This window comes from Bos taurus, chromosome 22 (assembly GCF_002263795.3).
Source record: "Bos taurus isolate L1 Dominette 01449 registration number 42190680 breed Hereford chromosome 22, ARS-UCD2.0, whole genome shotgun sequence".
Lineage (NCBI taxonomy): Eukaryota > Metazoa > Chordata > Mammalia > Artiodactyla > Bovidae > Bos > Bos taurus.
This window is the reverse complement of record NC_037349.1, coordinates 56168471-56187655: the sequence shown is the minus strand read 5'-3', so window position 1 is coordinate 56187655 and position 19185 is coordinate 56168471. Positions and strand designations below refer to the sequence as shown.

Below are 19185 nucleotides of genomic sequence, written 5' to 3'. Positions count from 1 at the left end.
TGGGTGCGAGAGGAGGCTGAGGTCTAAAGGTTTGGCCATCCAGGGCATGCACCCAGATGGACAGGATGGAAGCCCCTCCCCTGGGAGATGCAGACTGCAACAGGGATGCAAAGGCATGCAGGGGCCTGCGGAGGCGCAGGAGAGGTGCTTCGTCCAACCTGAGATCTGGGACTGCTTCCTGGAGGAGGCAGCTTTTGGTCTTAAAAGGACGAGCAGGAATTGCCAGACAGATGACGGGGGAAGGGCTTGCAGGCAGTGGGATAGGCCTGGATGGGGGCGAATTGAGGCTTTGAGAGGAGCACAAGCCGGGGAGGGGTGGCATGAGCCCCTGGGCCGTGGGGATGGGGCAGCAAGGCATGGCGGAGTAGGCTAGGGAAGGCAGGCAGGCATCTTCTTGGGAGCGGTTGGAGCCAGGGAGGGTTACAGGCCAGGGAGAGACTGACGTGTGTGTTGAGAAGAAGCTCTGTGGCTGCAGAGAGGAAGGATTAGAGGAGCTGAGAGGAAGTATGGATCACTGGACTAGTCACTGAGCAGGACTGTGGGTCCCGCGGGAATCTGCAGAAGGAAGTGGAAGTGCGGGGCCCCTGGGTTGGGAGTGAGCTACGGAACTCAGGGCAGCTCATAAGCTAAAGCCCACACAGAGACGGTACCTGGAGGTGCAGAGGTGAGGGCTGGGGTTATTTTTAAACAAATGTGACACTGCTCGAGGAGAGGTTGAGTCTGCCTCCCTGCACCTTCATTCTGGGCTTTGTGATTGCTTGAATCAGGTACTGAGGAGATGACGCTGGGACACTTTCTGGGCCCAGGGTTCAAGAGACCGGCAGCTTCTGCTTCCTGCATGCGGGCTGCTTTTCTGTTTTTTAATACTTGTGCTTAGAATTCAGCCACCATGCAGTGGGGAAGCCTAAACAGCCGTTGGATGAGAATCGAGACACCCCAGTTCTCAGCCCCAACTGAGCTCCTTGACCAGCCAGCACCAATTTGCTGGGCATGCGCCATCCAGGAACTGGATCTTCTGCCCCTGTTGAGCGGCCCCACTGACACCAAGGGACGGGCCTTCCCTCGCGAGCCCTGCCCTGATCACAGACGCACGAGCGCTGTGAGTGTACTGAGGTGGTTTGTTATGCAGCAGTACACACTCTAACGAGAGCTGCAGGGTGGACAGGGTTAGATCCTGAAGGGCCTCGTGAGCCAGGGTAAGAACTTCGGATTTTAATTGTGATAAATGCCCATTTGAGGCCATTGAGGAGCTGAGTGCCCACAGGGGGACATGGGCAGCCACAGGAGGCCAGGGCGGTGTGTGTGTGTGAGTCACTCAGCCGTGTCTGACTCTGCAACCCCATGGCCTGTAGCCTGCCGGGCTCCTCTGTCCATGGGACTCTCCAGGCAAGAATATTGGAGTGGGTAGCCATTTTCCTTCTCCAGGGGATCTTGCCAACCTAGGGATCGAACCTGGGTCTCCTGCATTGCTGGCAGTCTTTTACCGTCTAAGCTACGGGGGAAGCCAGGGTGGTGGCCCCTGCTGTGGGCCAGCTGAGGGGTGCTGGCTGGCCACAGAGGGAGGGGTCAGAAGTGGTGGATGCCAGGTAGACGTTTACGCTCGGTGGATGGGATTTGTTGAGGGACTGTGTGTAGAAAGAGTCCATAATGTGGGGTCCACATGAGTACCTGCTCGACACCCACCTGGTGGGGTGAGAACTCAGCTCGTTCTGAAGGCTGCTGAGAGATGGTCCAGATGAGGGGTGACCGCTGAGCCAGGGATGGGGGGCGGAGACCAACAAGTGGATTTGAGGGGCATCAGAGGTCAACTGGACGGCACTTGGCAGGGGGCAGATGGACACAGAGGGAAACTGAGGCAGCCCAGCGTCTTCCCTCCCTCCCCTCCTCTCAGCCCTGCCCTCGCCTCGCCAATCCCACGCGAGGCTTTGTCGGGCTTCACGGCTTCCCTGGGGCCTCTGTCATGGGGCTGCCGGCAGAGCCCCCATGGGCACTGTGAGCAGCTGGCAGGGAGCTGGGCTGGCGCTTTCCACAAGAGGGGTCCAGTAGTGGGAGGCACCCCGGGCAGGCTCTTGGGGGTGGGTATCACTGGGCACCTCTACGAGCTGGGGGCCAGCCAGGAGCCCCGACCTGGCCAAGGTCTGACAGCATGGAGCACCCATGAGACTTGGGAAAGCCTGCTCCCCGGCTTGAGAACAGACAGTCTGCCGAAGCCCCCACCTCCTGTGACCCGCAGATGGAGCCAAGGGACACCTGGAGCTGCAAGGCAAGCCTTCGGGGGCCCAGGCAAGGACTGGGGGTGGTGAGCAGATGACCCCAGAAACGAGAGATTTCCTCCACTTGCAAATGCGTCCTTAAACTTCAAGGAGGACTCGCATGTTAATCAGGCATTAAAACAGGCTGTGGAATATTTAATGGCATAGAAAGATGGTGCTGACGAAAGGCCACATGGGATAAAGGCAGCTTGCAGGATGGAGCACGTCCTGATTCCAGTTCCTACCCGTCTGCCCACGGCCCAGACGGGCACACGATTTGGGCTTTGGGACAACATTCTCTGAGATTCAGACCACAAGTGGGGTTAGGGTGGGTTTTATCTTCTCCGTGCTTTTTGTCCTCCTTGACAGTTTTGCAGAAAGCATGCATTCATTCTAGAATCACACCTCCCCCCCCAAAAAAAAACCCATCGAATGTGTCAATAACTCACATTAGAAAATCTGCTGCTTAATAAAGACGCATCAGTGATCAGAATAGAAAATTTGAAAAGATAATCTCTCTCCACCCAGAAGGCACGACAGGAAGAGGCTATTTTTAAAGCTAAAAATTGTTTACTTTTCTCTCCTCACTTTTCTGTGCTCATTAATTCTAGAACTGGTGTTGCTGGGGTTTTGTTTAAATTGTACATGTTTCTGTCCTAGTTCTTACTCCTGATATATATGTGTGATTATTTCTCCTTCCTAAAAGGAAAAAAAACTTACTTAAGCCACTTCTAATTTGGGGCTGGTCCTCTAGTGACCTTTCTTGGGGTTCAGTGACCTTTAGCCCCGGCTCAGGCCCAGAGCCAAGTCGGGGGCAAGCAGGGCTGGGGGTCTCCGTGGTATTTGCTGATCCCAAGTCAAGGGCAGTGGCTGAAGAGTCCAGGGATATACCAGCCCGGAGCAGTCTGCATTTCCTCATCTGCATAACGGGGTTGATGGTACGTGTTTGTCAAAGTGTTGAGTGAGTTGGTCAGTTGTATCTGACTCTGTGCAACCCCCTGGACTGTAGCCCGCCAGGCTCCTCTGTCCATGGGATTCTCCAGGCAAGCATACTGGAGTGGGTTGCCATTTCCTTCTCCAGGGGGTCTTCTGACTCAGGGATTGAATCCAGATCTCCTGCACTGCAGGTGGATTCTTTACTATCTGAGCCACCGCGGAAGCCCATGCGTATTTGTCAAGACTGATGACAAATTCAGGATGAGCATATAAACATCCAGTCTCTTTCCAGGGTGGTCAGCTTGGAGCTCCCCACACACTCTGGGGGGCACCGTGGACACGCCAGCTGGAGGAAGTGTGGAACAGAGGAATGAGGGCCTGTGCACACTGGTGTGTCGTCCTCCCCGTCCCAAGACCTGGGAGAGTCCTCGACTGTGCCGAGAGTCAGTTTCTGCATCTGTAAAATGGGGACACATTTTCCTCACGGCCTGTTACATGGATAAGCAGGTTAGGGGCAGTGGGAGGTGAGACACAGCTGCTGTGACCTCATCCTGGCGGCCAGCAGGCACCAGCGTGGTTACCCTGCAAGGCTGCTCAGAAGCAAGGGTCAGTGTCTGCCTGCCCCTCATGAAGGGGGATGGCGGGGTCCCAAGCCAGGCCCCCCGCCCTCCTGTCTGCTACAAGCAGGCCACTTCAGGATAAAGGCTGGAGCTCACGGCAGGTTTTCCCATCAGGCTTTTATTATAAAGAAGGTTCCAGAGCGTCCCGGCCTCCCCCTCCAGCCCCGCCCCTGTGGGCCACAGCCCGTCCAGGCACTGACCAGGCCAGCCCCAGGCGGCCGCTTCTGACAGAAGAGAAAGGGCGATGATCTCAGGGGGCCGTCTCTGCCGGGTCCGCCGCCCCTGGAACAGTCATTTCCAGTGTTGCGCTGGGAGCCCCAGGGGACCCTCCCGGGGCCTCCGCACTAGCGGCAGCTATTCACAGTTGGCGCGTGATAAGTTTCTTTAATATATAAAAGCTTCTTTTAAAAAAACAACAACAAAAAAGTGGTGCTATCTTTAGAAACACTTCCAGCAAGATCACGTAGCCCAGCTACAGCCTTGGTGCAACTCAGCCCCCTTCCCCTGCCCCCTCCCACCCACGCCCCCCCGGGACGGCCCCCGGCCTCAGCCTGGCTCCCAGGACAGCACGGAGCCTCCCGCGGGCCGTGGACGCCGCCTGCTCCGCTGGTGTCCGCTGGAAGCCGGGAGCGGGCCAGGCTCCTCCACAGGCGAGTAGAGACGGCGGGGGGCGACATCTTGGTGGGGGAAGCAGAAGCGAACCGAGGGCTGGGTCACAGGGCCTCCCCCTCCGCCAGGCAGGATGAGGTAGCGTTTCTGGCTGTGGCCTGGGGCCCAGGCGGCCCTCCTTTCCCGTCGGCGGCCTCGGCCGGGACAGAGCGAGTTGGGGGCGGCACCGTCCAGGCTGTGCTGGGTGGACGGCGTTCAAGGCCTCAGCCTGGAGCTGGAGTCTGAGGGCAGGTGCGAGGGGACGGTGCCTGAGGGGCCGGGACCGGAGGCTCCTCTGCCGGGCTCAGAAAAAGCCCCTGGTGCAGCGTCCTTTCCCAGCCGGCGTGGGAGGCACGCGGGGCGGGGCTGGGGGCAGAGTGAAGCCGCGGGGGCGCCCGCCCGCCGGCCCGGCTCAGGCCTCGCTGTAACACTCGTAGATGTTGTCTTCCATGAGGGCCACCACCTGCTCGAACTTGTGCTGCAGCTGCGTCCTCCGGGCCGTGGGGTTCGCCTCCAGGGCGCTCATGATCTGGGGCGGTGGAGGGGGGTGGTCGGCAGCGGAGCTAGTTCAGGGCGGAGGACACCCCCACCCCGGTCCCACCACCCATCTGGGGGGAGTACACACACGTGGCCTGGATTCCCAGTGCTGGCGGCCACGCCCACAGCACAGTCAGACGTGCTGGGGCCCGGAGTACCTGGGCCCTGCGCTCACGGCCGGTTTCCATGAGCGGTGGGAAGGGCCGACGTGGGGGGAGAGTGCCCTGGGCCTCACACTGCGGGCTGCTCACCTGCGGGCGATACCTCTTGGCGTATTTGTAGATCTCTGCCATGGCCACGTTGGTGTTGAACTCATTCTGGTATTTCTGTGAGGAAAGACAGGGAGGCAGTTGGACTGCGGTGGAGACTCCATGGTCCGAACCAGGCCCAGCCCAGTCAAGACCTGCTGCTTGTACACAGCCCCACGCCGCCTCCGGCTCTGACGGTCAAGTCCTGGCCCCCACCCCCCATCCTCCCGGCGAGGTCCCCACGGAGCCGGCCGCACCCGCGACTCCTCGGCCAGGTGCGCGTTCATCTCCTGCTCGCTGAGCGGGGTCATGTCGTGGATCTGCTTGTAGTAGCACTGCACAATCTTCCGGTACTCGGGGATCTCCTTGGCGTAGAGCAGCTTGTTGGTTGGCGAGTCCTGGGTGGGCGGAGAGGAGCCAGAGAGTGAGACGCTGGGTGGAGACAGCAGACTCGGCTCTTTCTGGACCAGCCCGTGTCTATGCCACCGCACAGACAAGGCCTGTCGCTGAGCCAGTGTCCCTGTGCTGCAGGCTCTGCACCGGGGGCTTCCCACCCCTGTCCTCTGCCCTGTTTTCTGCAGGACTCTCAGGGTGATGACTTCACAGGGGACCTACTTGGAGGAGAAAGTGCACGGGCTCGTGCCAGCTCTTGGACACGCAGGCTGTTTAGTTTGCGTCCTTGCTGAGGGTTATGGGTCTTGGTGGCTAAGATTTCTGGAAGCCTGACTGCTGTCTCAGTGGAATATTTCCCAGCACGTGTTTCCTACTCCCGAGAGCAAAGCGTGCCAAGTACGCTCCCAGTTCTTTGTCTGTCACGGGCGTCCTGCTCTCCCAGATAGCCTGTGAGAGGTGATGGCGTTTTCTGCCATTTTTGTGGTCTGTCTCTGAAAGTCACGGGCTAACGGCAGGGCCAGGTCTAACTCCCGTCTCATGCCCCTCAGCCTGGAACGCCAGGTTCTCTCGGTCCTGCTGCGCCCTCTCCCTACAGTCCCCTCTCTCTCAGGGGTCTCCTCTACCCACCCTCAGTGCCCACCGGGTGGCTCCTGACCATCAGGGCTGTCACCTGGAGCCTGGCTGGTAGCCGACGCTACATCAGACCACGCTCGCTTTCCATGCCCACCTGGCTTCTCCCCGCCTGGCTCTAGGGCCTGAAGATTCGGGAGCTGGTGCTGGGCACAGCTGAGGCAGCTGCAGCCCTGGAGTTTGTGACTGTAGGTGCCCGTTTCCGGGAGAACCCCCGTCTGATGACCCCATTCACCCCACATCTGAGCTCCTCCGGTTGCCCTCCCAGAAAGTCCGCTGGCCCCACAGCACTGGGCAGCCTGCCCACAGCAGCTGACCTTGCCCAGCTGCAGGTCAGAGATGGAGCAGGCGTCAATGAAGGCCTGAGCGATGACCGAGAGGCAGGCGTCGATGTGGTCCGTCTTCTCGATGTCAAAGACAAACTGTGGGTTTTTCAGGATGTTCACCCAGAAGCGCAGAGGAAGGCTGGGGGACAGGGAGGCAGTGGCGTGAGCCTCGCCCGAGAGTGGGTCGCAGTCACCGATGGGGGCTTGGCCAGGGAGGCCGGCAGGCCCAGAGGACAGGCTGGCTGTACTCCCGAGGCCAGCAGAGACTGGATGGAAGCTCTGGGAACCTCGGTGTCTCCTCCACAAATGGGGTTGGTGACTGTCCCTAGCCGGCAGGGGGTGAAGGGGGACGCGGCAGAGGGGCTGGGAGCCGGGTTTCCTGCATGGAGGGGCCCTGAGTTGGCCCTCGCTGCCTGCCCCATTCCCCGCGGAGCCTCCTGCTTGCACGCAGGAGCCGGGAGCCAGGGCCCAATCCTGGTTCTCATTAGAGCCCCTGCCCTGCCTGGCAGCCCGTGGCTCCTCCTCCAGCCCTGTGTGGCTGCAGGGAGTCAGTCCATCATTAGCTGGGTCACCAGGAAGGGCTGAGAGTAAGCGAGGCCTAAGACGGCCAGAGGGTTGGTAAAACCACCTCCCCAGTGACTGGGGGGCCTGGGACGGGGGACACACTCACCCCTCCCCCCCCCACCAATGCTCAGAGCAGCCCCTGCAATGACAGGGAAACTTCTGTGTCTGTGGCAATTCTTTTCGAGGGTCAGGCTGAACTTTTCAACAACTTCCTGTTGGGGTTTGGGTGTGTGAAAAGCTAACATGTGCCTCCAAGGAGGGATGTGATGGAGGCATGCGCGTCTCCGGGAGCCTCAGTGTGCTTGTCTGCAAAACGGAGCCGACAGTGCCCACCCAAGGGGGAGGGGTGGGGGGGAGAGGGGCAAAACTTAGACAACGCTCACGTCTAGTTAATCCTTACAAGTAAGGTGGGTTCCTTTTACTGCCCTGGTTTTCCAGCTGGGGGAAACTAAAGCTCAGAGAACTTAAGCCTCTTGTTCAAGCTCACAGTTTGGAATGGCATAAGGGACTAAACCCAGGCTCTGAACCCCAACCCCACTGCTGCCGGCGTGAGCCAGTGAAGCAGCCCCGCCCCTCACCAGCCCCCCCGAGGGCCCCCCACCTGTTGGTCTTCCAGATGTGCAGCGTGTCAGGGTCTGAGATGCCCCTCTTCTCGGCTTGCTCTTCTAGGAAGTCAAAGAAGTACTTGACGGCCAGTGGGGGCTTGTCTTCCCGGATGCTCAGGATGGCCTTGAACAGGTCATCCAGAAACTTCTGCAGTGTGCCCTACAGGGGAGTGGGTGGTGGCCATCAGCCCAGGAACACGAAGGGGGCGGGGGGGGGTGTTGGTGACAGGCACCTCTGGCGGCTGTGGGGAGCCCGTGGTGCTGGGGCTGAGCAGTGCTGGGTGAATGGGAAGCTGTGTAGCCCCAGGCTGGTCTCCTAAGTGCTCCGTGCCTCGGTTTTCCTGTCTGTGAAATGGGTTGGTGAAACCCACTGCACAGGAGTGTTGGAAGGACTCGGACACAGAGCAGGGAATTGGTGGGCTGGGGTGTGGGCTTTCTGCCCCTAGCCATGTGGTCCTGGGGACGTTCCTGGGCCACTACTGCCTTCTCTGTCACACCAGGGGACAGAGAAGTTGTTGCCGGGTGCCCTTCAGGCTGGGAGTGCGGCTGGCCCCGCAGGGGAAGAGCTGTCCCCCCTCCCCCAGCGTGTGCTCCCAGCTGACCCCCGGGAGTGGGGACACAGCACCTTGGTGGAGAGCAGGCGGGTCAGGTAGATCTCCGGGAGCACCTTCTTGCGGTGGCTCTGCCGGTGGGACTTCTTGGGCTCCGCCAGCTCGTCCGTGGGCAGCACCTGGGAGGCCGGGGCTGGGTCAGAGCTGGCGCCGGGCACCGCCCTCAGCCGCCCCTGGGGGGCCCCACCCGGCCCCCGCGGGCGCCTGGCTCTGCACACTCCCCAGCCCAGTCTTCCCCAGGCCTGGGAGCACGGCCTCCAGAGGCCCAGGGCGGCAGGAGGCCAAGTCCACTCCCACTGAGGGGCGGGCACCCTCAGGGCTGGAGGCAGGGCACTCACCAAGTGGAAATACTTCTCTGTGTCCAAGTCTTTCACTGCGAGAGGGAAACACACACGATAAATAAACAAGACCCAGGAGCGGGGGGAGAGAGAGTGAGCAAAGGAGAAACGGAGGCAAAAAGCTGGAGAAAGAAACCCAGAGAGATGGGGAGAGCCAAACAGACGTGTGGAGAGAAGACAGAAATGCACAGAAAGACAGCTGAGAGCGAGAGCTCGAGAGACACGCATAGGAGACTCAGACAGACGGAGGCGCTGAGACAGAAAGATGTCCACAAGGGGACAGGAGAGGCAGGGAGACGACCACAGATGGACACAGGGCGGCTCCCCACGAGGGCCCACTGCCCCCGAGCCCAGACCTCACCAGCTGCTGGAATGGACCCCAAAGCCCCCAGGAGCCTAGGACCCCAGGACCCCCAAGCATGGGGCAGCTGAAGGCAGGGATGCGGGTGTGAGGCAGGGACACAGCCCGAACCCCCAATGGCCTGGCGCCCGCCCAGACCTCTTAAAACCGCCTCCCCGCTCCTGGGGCCCCTCTCGGCTGCCTGCAGGAACCCAGCGCTAAGGAGGCCTGGCCACAAGCCCGGCCCGAGCAGCACTGCGGCGGAGCACTGCGCCCGGCCCTGCCCCTGGAGGCCTCAGTTTCCCCCCAGGGCTGCGCAGGAGGGCCCGGCCCCGTCCGCCGGCCTACCTCGCCCCAGCGTGTTGTCCTTCTTGTCTGTGAGGCTCATGGCCAGGGAGGCGCCTTCAGGGATCTGACAGGGAGAGAGGCCGCGGTCAGAGGGCGGAGGTCAAGAGGGCGGAGGTCAGGAGGGTGGGGCGGGCGGGGCCGGGGCCCACCTTGTAGTGGGCCAGCGTGTTGAGCTTCTTGCGGCCGTCCTCCACCACCGAGGTGTCGTCCAAGTCCCGCAGGATGTAGCTCTGGGTGCTCGAGGCGAACCACTCTGGGGGCAGGGGGCCGGGGGTGAGGGCCGGGGCGCCCACCCACGGGGAGAGAAGCGGGGGTCCCCAGAGCTCTCTGAGCCTCTACTGCATCTGGGAGCCAGGGCTCCGCACAGCCATCCTCGGGGTGGACACTGGGTGGTTGGAGCGGCCAGGCCGGCCTCTCCTGCCCATCGGGCTGTCATCACCTGCGGCGAACTCACCACCCGGCCCCAACATGAGCTCCCAACTGATGGGCACCGTTTTCACGTCCCTAGAGCCAGAGACCATGTGACCGAGCGGGGCCCGCCGCCGCCCCCCGACCCTGCCCACCTAGGTCAACATCCTCGGCCCGCGGCCACTGGGAGTAGGGCACGTTCTTGCAGAAGGCTTCCAGAATCTTCTCCTTCACCTGCGTCAGCGTGTCCGTGTCCATGGCACGCACGCTCAGCGAGTCCATGCCGCAGCCTTGGAAGGACACGTTCAGGTTCTGCAGGAGAGAGACGGGGGGCTCAGCAGCTGCTCACCGACCAGATGGGCAGACAGCCTGCGGGCGGGGGTGTCAGGACCAAAGCTGGGAGCCCCTCCCAGCCCTCCGAGCCGGCTCACCCGGGGCTTGGCCTCGATGTTTTCCCGCAGCAGCCACTCCTCGTTGAGCGTGTAGCGGGCCTTGCCCGTGATGGCGTCGATGGAACCTTTGTTGATCTGCTGCTTGATGGCGCACAGGAGCAGGAAGAAGGGCTCCCCCACTGTCTCCTGGGGGGCGGGGGGATGGGGCGCGGTCAGAGGCCGAAGCCAGCTGCCCACTCTCCAGATTCCAGCCCCCCCGGAACCCTTCATACCCCGTTCCACCAACCCCTTCGCGGCTGCCTGCTTCACACCGTCCTTTTGATCCTGGCGCCGCTCAGCCCTCCCACCCCCACACCCAGGGCATCTCCCTGGATTCCCAGCTCAGACACCACCCAACCTGGGCGGCCACATTCGTTTTATTGCGCCCGCAACCTGTCCAGGTAGCAGGGGCATCCTCACAGCCGAGGCTCAGAGAGGGCAAGCAAGCTGCTCAAGGTCACCCAGCAGGGAGGTGGCAGAGCTGGACTCAAAGGCATGCCAGGGAGGGCCCGAGGGCTGAGAAGAGTGTCTTCCTGACACAAAGCCCCTGACACGGTCTCTGTTCCCAGGGTAGCTCTGAGCCTCGATCCCCCACCCATATAACGGACCCTGTGGGCCAGCCCCTTTCCCACATGTGTGCAGAGACCACAGTCACCGGTCCTGGCAGAGGTGGCAGGAGGATAAAAGGAAGTGAGACCTCCGGGGCAGGGGCACGGCTGCCCGGCGCCCTCACCCGCAGGCAGCTGTACATGCAGATGGACATCCAGTTGGTGAGCATCTTCTCAACCACGGACTCCGTGCGCCGCAGCATCAGCTTGGGGTTCTTGGCGGCCGAGGCGTCGATGAGGTCCACCAGCAGCTCCTTCATGATGCCCGTGTAGTACTCGAGCTTGCCATGGAGCGCAATGGTCAGCAGGGAGGCCAGGCTGCACCTGTGGGCAGGTGTGGGGATGGGGAGTCAGCCGCACCACGAGGCCCCGGGACCCCGAGGACCACACCGCAGGGGCTCCCCTCGTCACTGGATGAGGCGTATGCGGCAGAAATCTCCCTGGAGAAAAGCCTACCTTCCCTACCGTGCACAGTAACCACCATGCCCACGAGCCCTGTCCTGGGCAGGCAGGACCAGGAAGGGGCAGAATGGGGAAGGGGGCCAAGGCCTCAGAGGAGATGCTGGCTGCCCCAAGGACACAATGCTCTGCAAACTGCCCCAGGCTTGGATCCAGCCCGGTGGACCCAGGATGCGTTGTCCTTCCCTGGAGCCCGCACGGCAGCCTGACCTATCCCGCACCGCGAAGTCCTTCTGTTGCTCCAGCGCATGGACGAAGACAATGAGGAAGTGCTTGTTGTTGAGCAACGAGGAGAACAGGCTGATGCCCTCTTCCATGTTGGGCCGGCAGCTCTCGGGGATCTGCAGGGAGCAAGCGGTGAGGGATGTTGACGGGGTCCCGTGTCTGAGCACTCGGGATGCCCAGAGTGGCACCTTGAATGCTTCCCGGGATGGGGAGCTCATTACCTATTAGTGGGAGATGCCTAACTCCCTGTGACCGGGAACAATGGCTCAGCTGAGTTGGAAAGGGGGGCTCAGGCGAGGGTGCCTGAAGGCAACCCCATATCCCTGTGTGGGGAACCCTCTCCCGTTCTCTAGGCGGCAGGGGGAAAGAGATGTTCGGGGGACCCAACCCTTTCCCCTCTCTGGTCTGGGAGTCAGTATGTAGAACACCCTGAATAGCCACTTGACTACCTGCTGGGATGGAGAGCTCGCTACCTTACAATGGCAAGTTCCTCCCAACTTCCCAAGATTAGGATCAACGGATCAGATAACTAGAAAGCAGGGCCCAGAGAGAGGCGGGGGCGCCCCGAAGGAGCCCTTGTGTGTGTGTGTGTGTGTACGGGTGGGGGGCTACTCACCTTCCACTCTCCCAGCAGCGGGTGGGTCTCCTGCACTGGGGAGCTGCCCTGGGAGTTGAGGGTCTGGGAGGGGAGCACATAACGCTCTTCGTAGAGGGAGGAGCACTGTGGAGCAGACCCCCAGTGTCTCAGCAGGGCCGCACACTCCCCTGACTCATGCAGGGGCTGCCCCACAAACACACAAGCCCACTCGATAGGAAGAAGAGGCAGTGGGCCACGCCCAGGGGTCACAGGACTCCAGAGGAGAGGGGAGGGGAGTCCCAGGGGGCTTCCTGGAGGAAAAGCAGAACCAGCCTGAAGTCCATGGGTGGCGAAGCTGGAGTGCACAGGCATAAGAGGAAGCTAAAGCAGCTTAGTGTGGAAGGAGGAAACGAGGAAACGAGGCAGAGAGGCCTGAGGGGACCCAACAGGGGCTTGGTGTCTCAGAGGAGGGTGGGGCCACCCGCAGAGATATTCCTGACAGGCCGAGGAAGGTGGGGACGGGGCAGCGGCCCCTGGAATAGCACGAGGAGGCATGGAAGCGAGGGGACTGAGTCCAGTGCACAGGAGGAAGAGATGGAGAGGGGATGGCCCAGCACCCCGGAGGAAAGCAGGGCTGACAGCTGGCTTCAGTAGGCACACTCAAACAGCAAGTGAGCAGAGAAAGCAAGTTGGGACGGGGCGGTGGAACCTGGGCCCTTTCCCTCAGCAGGCCAGGCAGGGCGGCCAGGTAAGGTGGCTGAGCTGCCATAGGCGGGTGTGCAGGTTTTGCACTGCTCAAGGAACTCCTGAGGTATCACCAGCCAGCGGGAGCCTGCCCTGACCTTGGGGAAGAAGGTGCGGGTCACGAAGTGCTTGTACTCCAGGAAGGGGATGCCCTGGCTGCGGTTCAGCTCCTTGGTCAGGTCCGTCATGTCCGTCTGCAGCTCTGCGAAGCCTGGCGGGCAGGCAGGTGGCCGTGAGTGGATCAGGGGGCAACGCCAAGGCCCGAGGTCCCGCGTGGCTGCCCCCGCTACCTTTCCGGATTTCCTCTCGGATCTGGGACTCCATCTCCTCCATCTGCAGCAGCGTCTTCTGCCAGTAGCGCTCGGCACGGCGGCTCTTGGTGCAGAATACGAACAGGGCTGTGGGCAGCAGGGAGGTGGGTCAGGCCTGCGATCCCTTCGGTGTCAGAGAGTGTGTCGTTACCTGCCGTGTGCAGGGCCTGGGTGGAAGGGAGACAGCCTGCCTGCGAGCCTCAGCTCCTCTGGCAGCTCACTTAGCTCAACGCCAAAAACAGCAAACCACCCCATCAACAAACGGGTGGAAGATCCTAAAATAGACATTTCTCCAAAGAAGACATACAGGTGGCCAAGAGGCACATGAAAAGATGAACATCACTAATGATTAGAGAACTGCAAATCTAAACAACTCCATATCACCTCACACTGGTCGGAATGGCCATCATCAAAGAGGCTGCTGCTGCTAAGTCGCTTCAGTTGTGTCTGACTCTGTGCAACCCCATAGACGGCAGCCCCCAGGCTCCCCCGTCCCTGGGATCATCCAGGCAAGAACACTGGAGTGGGTTGCCATTTCCTTCTCCAATGCATGAAAGTGAAAAGTGAAAGTGAAGTCGCTCAGTCGTGTCCGACTCTTCGCGACCCCATGGACTGCAGCCTACCAGGCTCCTCCATCCATGAGATTTTCCAGGCAAGAGTACTGGAGTGGGGTGCTATCGCCTTCTCCAATCAAAGAGTCTACAAGACAGTAAATGCTGGAGAGGGTATGGAGAAAAGGGAACCCTCCTACACTGTTGGTAGAAATGAAAACGTACCACCATTATGGAGAACAGTACAGAATACCTTTAAGAACTAAATATAGAGCTACCATATGACCCAGCAATTCCACTCCAGGGCATATATCTGGGGAAAATCATAATTTCCAAAAGATACATGCACCCCAGTGTTCATTGCAGCACTATTTACAATAGCCAAGACATGGGAGCAACCTACATGACCATTACAGAGGAGTGGATAAAGATGATGCGATGAAATATTACTCAACCATAAAGAAGAAGGACATAATGCCGTTTACAGCATCATGGACAGACCTAGAAACTATCATTCAAAGTGAAGGAAGTTGGACAAAAATCATATGCTATAAAAAATAGTACAAATGAACTTACTTATAAAACAGAAAGACTCACAGACTTTAACAAACTTGTGGTTACCAAAGGTGAGGGGAGGGACAGATCAGGAGTTTGGGATTGACGTATACACACTACTTATATAAAACAGATAACCAACTAGGGCCCCCTGTATAGCACAGGGAACTCCACTCAATACTGGGTAGTAACCGACATGGAAAAAGAATGTGTGTAACTCAGTCACTTTGCAGCACATCTGAAACTAACACCATGTTGTAAATTAACTCTAATAAAGTTAATTGAAAAAGTAAATTACTTGTGGAGCAAAAAGCATAAAATAGTGATCAACAGTGGATTTCTCTAGATACGAGGATTACGGGTGATTTCTCTTCTCTTTTAGCAGAAAGATATTTACATGTTCTATCTCTGTTTTCCCTAAAATTTTCTATATTGATTGAATACATTGTGTTTTAAAAACCAGCTTCATTGAGATAATACACACACCATCTAATCTATCTACGTATACAACTCACTGCCTTCTGGTATATTATGGGGTTGTGACACCATCCTCAATCTGATTTTAGCACACTTTTCCTGCCCCTAGGAGACCCACGACCACAAGTACTCAGTCCCTGTCCACCCTCCTCCTGCCTCTAGGAACCACTAATTTGCCTTGTGTTTTTTGATTTACCTGTTCTGGACATTTTATATAAGTGGGACCAAACAAGAGGTAGCCTTTTATATCCGGCATCTTTCACTTACCATGATGTCAAGGGTCACCCACAATGAAGTACGTGTGAGAACTTCCCTCCTTTGTATGACTTAATACTATTCCCCATATGGCTAAACCACATTTTCTTTGTCCATTCATCAGCGGATGGGCATTTTGGGCAGTTGCTACTGTGAACCGTGGTGCACAGGGGCTGGTGTTGACGAGGGTTCTCTTTCTCCAGGGCAGATGCCCAGAGTAGGGAGCTGCTGGGTCATGCAGGAACACTAACCTTTCGAGGAAATTGGTGGCGAGTTTGCCATAGCAGCGGCACCAGTTAAATTCCCACCAGCAGTGTACGAGGGCTCCAACTGCCCTGCGACACTGAATATCATACTTTTGTGACCATTATTTTAACAGGGGTATAGCCTACCTAATGCGTAGGGTCATCTCCCCGAGCAGCCCTCTCAGAAGTAGCTTCAGTAGCCCTACAGCCCACAGAGCACGGTTCCAAGTCCCTCTGCCTGGCGCTCAGGGCCCGGGCCGGCACACCTCTCCACAGCGCCCGTACTGCACACTTTGTACCGTCGCTGGGACGCCCTCCTCACCCCGCTCTGAGCGCCTGACCCGCTCCCAGCTCCACACCTTTGTTCAGTGTGCCCGGCCCATTATACCTCTGTCCTACCCACCGATCTTCAGAGGGGGCTGAGGTGGGCAGGTCTGCCCCGCGAGGCATCACGAGGCTGAGGGGGGCTCCTTACCGACCACGGAGAGCAGCAGCAGGACACTGCAGATGACGATGGACACGATGATGGCGGTCTCGCTGCCCCCCAGCTGCAGCGTGGCGATGGTCTGGTTGAAGTTCCCTACCTGGATCTGTCGGGGTGGCGGGGGCGTGTGGTGAGGGAGCGGTAGCTTCCCTGGACATGCGCTCTGGCTCTTCTCCTCACTGGCTGTATGGCCTGGAGCAAGTCAGCTAACCTCTCTGAGCCTCAGATGTCCCAAGTATCAATAGAAGAGATAACCCCACCCGCCTCCTGGGGACGCTGTGAGGGCTACAAGAGATGACACTTGTCAAGCCCTTAGTCCTGGGCCTGGCACGGAACGGGTGACTCAAGAAATACAGGGAAGTGTGATTACTAGTTCTGTGATGACTATGGGCAGTTCCCAGAGCCTGGCCTGTGAACTGAAGTATCTGCTGGGCTGCCCGAGGACAGGAAAGCAAATGAGTTCTTAGGACTCAGACTACAGAACTGGGACCGGGGTGCAGGTGAAAGGCAGCTTCTGCAGTTCACAGCCATCGTGGGGTGTGTGTGCTGCCAGAAAGGGGGTGAGCTCCCCATCCCGGGAGGCATGCAAGCAGGTACAGTGCAGAAGAGACCCCCCCTTTCCGGGCCTTCTCCCCACCTCTCCTGCTTCCCTCCCTCTGTGACTGTGCCTGGTGACTGGCGGCCCAGACTCTGGGTATGCCACCAGGCAGAACAGAGACCCCCTCTCATGGACTCTGAGAATCCAGCCCATTGGGCCCAGCTGGGGGCCAGTCACGGAACCTTAACAGGTCACTCAGTCCTCGAGTTTCCTCATCTGCCCAGTGGGGACCTAAAGCCCTGCTTTCCTCCACTGTCTGAGTTCCTGAGCGTGAAGGTGCTCAGCTGAGACGCCCCGGATGGCGAGGCAGGTGATCGGGCCTTGTGGGCAGGACTGGGGGGACCACCCCTGCCTCCGGTGCCCAGTCCGCTCACTGTGATGGGCAGCTGCCCCTCCGCCGTGCCCAGGGACTCATTGACGGAGCAGTGGATGACTCTCTCGGAGACAATCTGGATGTCGCAGGCCACCTGGCCGATCTTGACGCGGTACTCGTGGCTTTCGAGCCCCAGCCCGTCCTGCTCCTTCTGTGGGAGCAGAGGGGGTGCTCACCAGGGTCCAGGGGCGGAGCTCGATCTGCTCACGCCCCCCCCTCACCCCACCCGCACCCACCGGCCCTCACGTGGATCCGCTCAGGCCCCACCTCCCTGCCCCGTGCCTGATATGCTTAGGTCCCCCCTGCCCGCCACCGCCGGCACCCACGTGGATCACCAGGGTGAGGGGCTCCCCAGGGTGGTGCTTGATCCACTTCTCCCGCTTGGCCGTGGAGAACTGTGGGTCAGGGAGGTAATCCAGGCGGAACTGGCTGCCCCGCTGGGCCTCCTCGGGCTCCAGCAGCTCCTCGGCCACCGCCGCCTCATCTGCGTAGACCCGGCCGTTGAGGAAGAAGTCCACGGGGGCCGAGGCGTTGCTTAGAGCCCCGGGCGACGGGCAGGTGATGAGGGTGGAGTTGAGGACCTTGCAGAGCTGGAGGGGGGCCACGGGGGCCAAAGTGGGGGATGTGGTGGACAGTCAGGGGGTAAACATGGAAGGAGAGAGAGAGAGAGGGGGGGCAAAGATGAGAAGACGCGGCACGGGGAGGCGTGATCAGCCAGGGGCCGTGACCACCCTGCCCGCCAGGGCCCCGCCCTCACCGTGGGCTCACGGCCGATGTGGTGCACGGCCATGGACACCTTCTGCACCATGTGGAAGCGCTCGCCGGCCACTGTGATGGTCCTGCCGCCACTGCAGGGTGAGAGGTGAGGGGTGAGGGGTGGGGGGGTGGACAGCAAGCCCGGTGAGCCCACGAGCAGCCCCGGGGCGTGCCCTGGCCGGAGGGCGGCGCCCAGGTCTCACCTGACGTGGCTGCGGTGGGGGCTGATGGCCGTGATGACCGGGTTCGGCATGTACTGGAAGCTGAGGCCGCCGCGCACGCAGCCCCGCTGCTCGAAGCGCACGCACACGGGCACCATGGCCGGCAGCGTGCCCCCCGGCACCGTGCAGGCGATGCTGGCGTCTGAGCGCCTGTGGGAGGAGCGGCAGGCCTCATCCGCACGGACCCGCCTCCTGCCGCCGCCCCTGCCCGTCACCCCATGGCCCCAGCCATCCACCCGCCGGCCCCGCCTCACACAGACACCGTTTCCGGGTTCCCACTGCCGCACCTGCGCTCCGACTGGCCATCCCACCCTGGACACCTTCCCTTCTCCTCTCTGACCCCGCCCCGTCCCACCTCCTCCAAGAAGCCTCCCCAGAGATACTCTCCCAGCTTCCGCCCCTGCAAGGGCTCTAGCCCCTACAGCCCTGAAAGCCCACGCTCCTCCCAAACCCAACCCCAACCCCACTGGATGTTCCTAGTTCCCGAGAGACTGCGGTCCCCTGGGGGCCAAGAGAGTGGGGCTCATCGCGTGCCCATCAGTGGGACCTGGTACACATTAAGTGCATAATGCTGATGCTAATTCACTTCAGTCGTGTCCGACTCTGTGCGACCCCATAGACGGCAGCCCACCAGGCTCCCCCGTCCCTGGGATTCTGCAGGCAAGAATACTGGAGCGGGTTGCCATTTCCTTCTCCACTGTATGAAAGTGAAAAGTGAAAGTGAAGTCACTCAGAAATTGAAGTCATTCAGTCGTATCCAACTCTTAGCAACCCCATGGACTGCAGCCTACAAGGCTCCTCCATCCATGGGATTTTCTAGCAAGAGTACTGGAGTGGGGTACCACTGCCTTATCCGTAAGTGCATAATGCAGACGGGCATTTCACGGAGAGGTTCTGGACCACGCCCCTGCCTCTGGCCACACCCCTGGGCCGGCGACAGGTCTGAGACAATGCACAATCGTCACCATTTTCACTGCAGTTAAGGTCACTTATGAAGGGCACAATACTCCCCACAACTCACAGGTACTGTCTTTACTGGGTGAGAACCCTGAGGCTGAGAAAGAGGAAGGGGCCTGGCCAGGGGACACAGCCAGTGACGTCCCCGGCGATGCTCAGCCCCCCCAGACAGGGACTTACAGCAACTCTGTGCAGGGCTCCGTGTTATTCACCAGGACCTGGAGCTCGGAGCCCACGTGGAGCTCACTCCCGTGGATGGTGATCCTGGTGCCCCCTGCTTTGGGGCCCATGGCGGGCTCCAGGGAGTGGACCAGGGGCAGCTGTCGGGAAGAAGGCAGGCCGTCAGGCCCCAGGCCAGCTCGGGACGAGCCTGGTAGGGTGGGGGCAGGGGCAGGGGCAGGCTGCATTCCCTTACCACGTAGGAGAAGCGCTCCCGAGACCTGCCTTCCTTGGAGGCGTTCACCGTCACCACGTCCGAGAACGCCTCTGGGGCTGGGCCTGTGGCGCACACGATCCTGGGTGGGGGAGGCGAGTCTGGTCAAGGAGCAGCCGGT

General features: G+C 60.1%; 1 protein-coding gene across 1 annotated transcript in view; it reads right to left on the bottom strand.

Moving 5' to 3' along the window:
* Positions 1 to 3905: 3905 nt before the first annotated feature.
* The window catches only part of PLXND1 (plexin D1), a 49180-nt gene continuing 33900 nt past the window's right edge, over positions 3906 to 19185 (bottom strand). Inside the window, exons 14-36 of the mRNA XM_002697122.5 lie at positions 19047 to 19146; positions 18812 to 18951; positions 17657 to 17824; positions 17455 to 17545; positions 17024 to 17287; positions 16699 to 16848; positions 15718 to 15832; positions 13139 to 13246; positions 12947 to 13059; positions 12144 to 12248; positions 11513 to 11643; positions 10969 to 11167; positions 10236 to 10382; positions 9960 to 10116; positions 9546 to 9649; positions 9397 to 9460; positions 8709 to 8743; positions 8385 to 8489; positions 7756 to 7919; positions 6582 to 6729; positions 5499 to 5639; positions 5245 to 5319; positions 3906 to 4985 (exon numbers count right to left, since the gene is read on the bottom strand). Of these exons, the coding sequence (XP_002697168.4) occupies positions 4869 to 4985; positions 5245 to 5319; positions 5499 to 5639; positions 6582 to 6729; positions 7756 to 7919; positions 8385 to 8489; positions 8709 to 8743; positions 9397 to 9460; positions 9546 to 9649; positions 9960 to 10116; positions 10236 to 10382; positions 10969 to 11167; positions 11513 to 11643; positions 12144 to 12248; positions 12947 to 13059; positions 13139 to 13246; positions 15718 to 15832; positions 16699 to 16848; positions 17024 to 17287; positions 17455 to 17545; positions 17657 to 17824; positions 18812 to 18951; positions 19047 to 19146 (2941 nt within the window). The 3' untranslated portion in view covers positions 3906 to 4868. The remainder of the gene's footprint in view (positions 4986 to 5244; positions 5320 to 5498; positions 5640 to 6581; positions 6730 to 7755; positions 7920 to 8384; positions 8490 to 8708; positions 8744 to 9396; positions 9461 to 9545; positions 9650 to 9959; positions 10117 to 10235; positions 10383 to 10968; positions 11168 to 11512; positions 11644 to 12143; positions 12249 to 12946; positions 13060 to 13138; positions 13247 to 15717; positions 15833 to 16698; positions 16849 to 17023; positions 17288 to 17454; positions 17546 to 17656; positions 17825 to 18811; positions 18952 to 19046; positions 19147 to 19185) is intronic.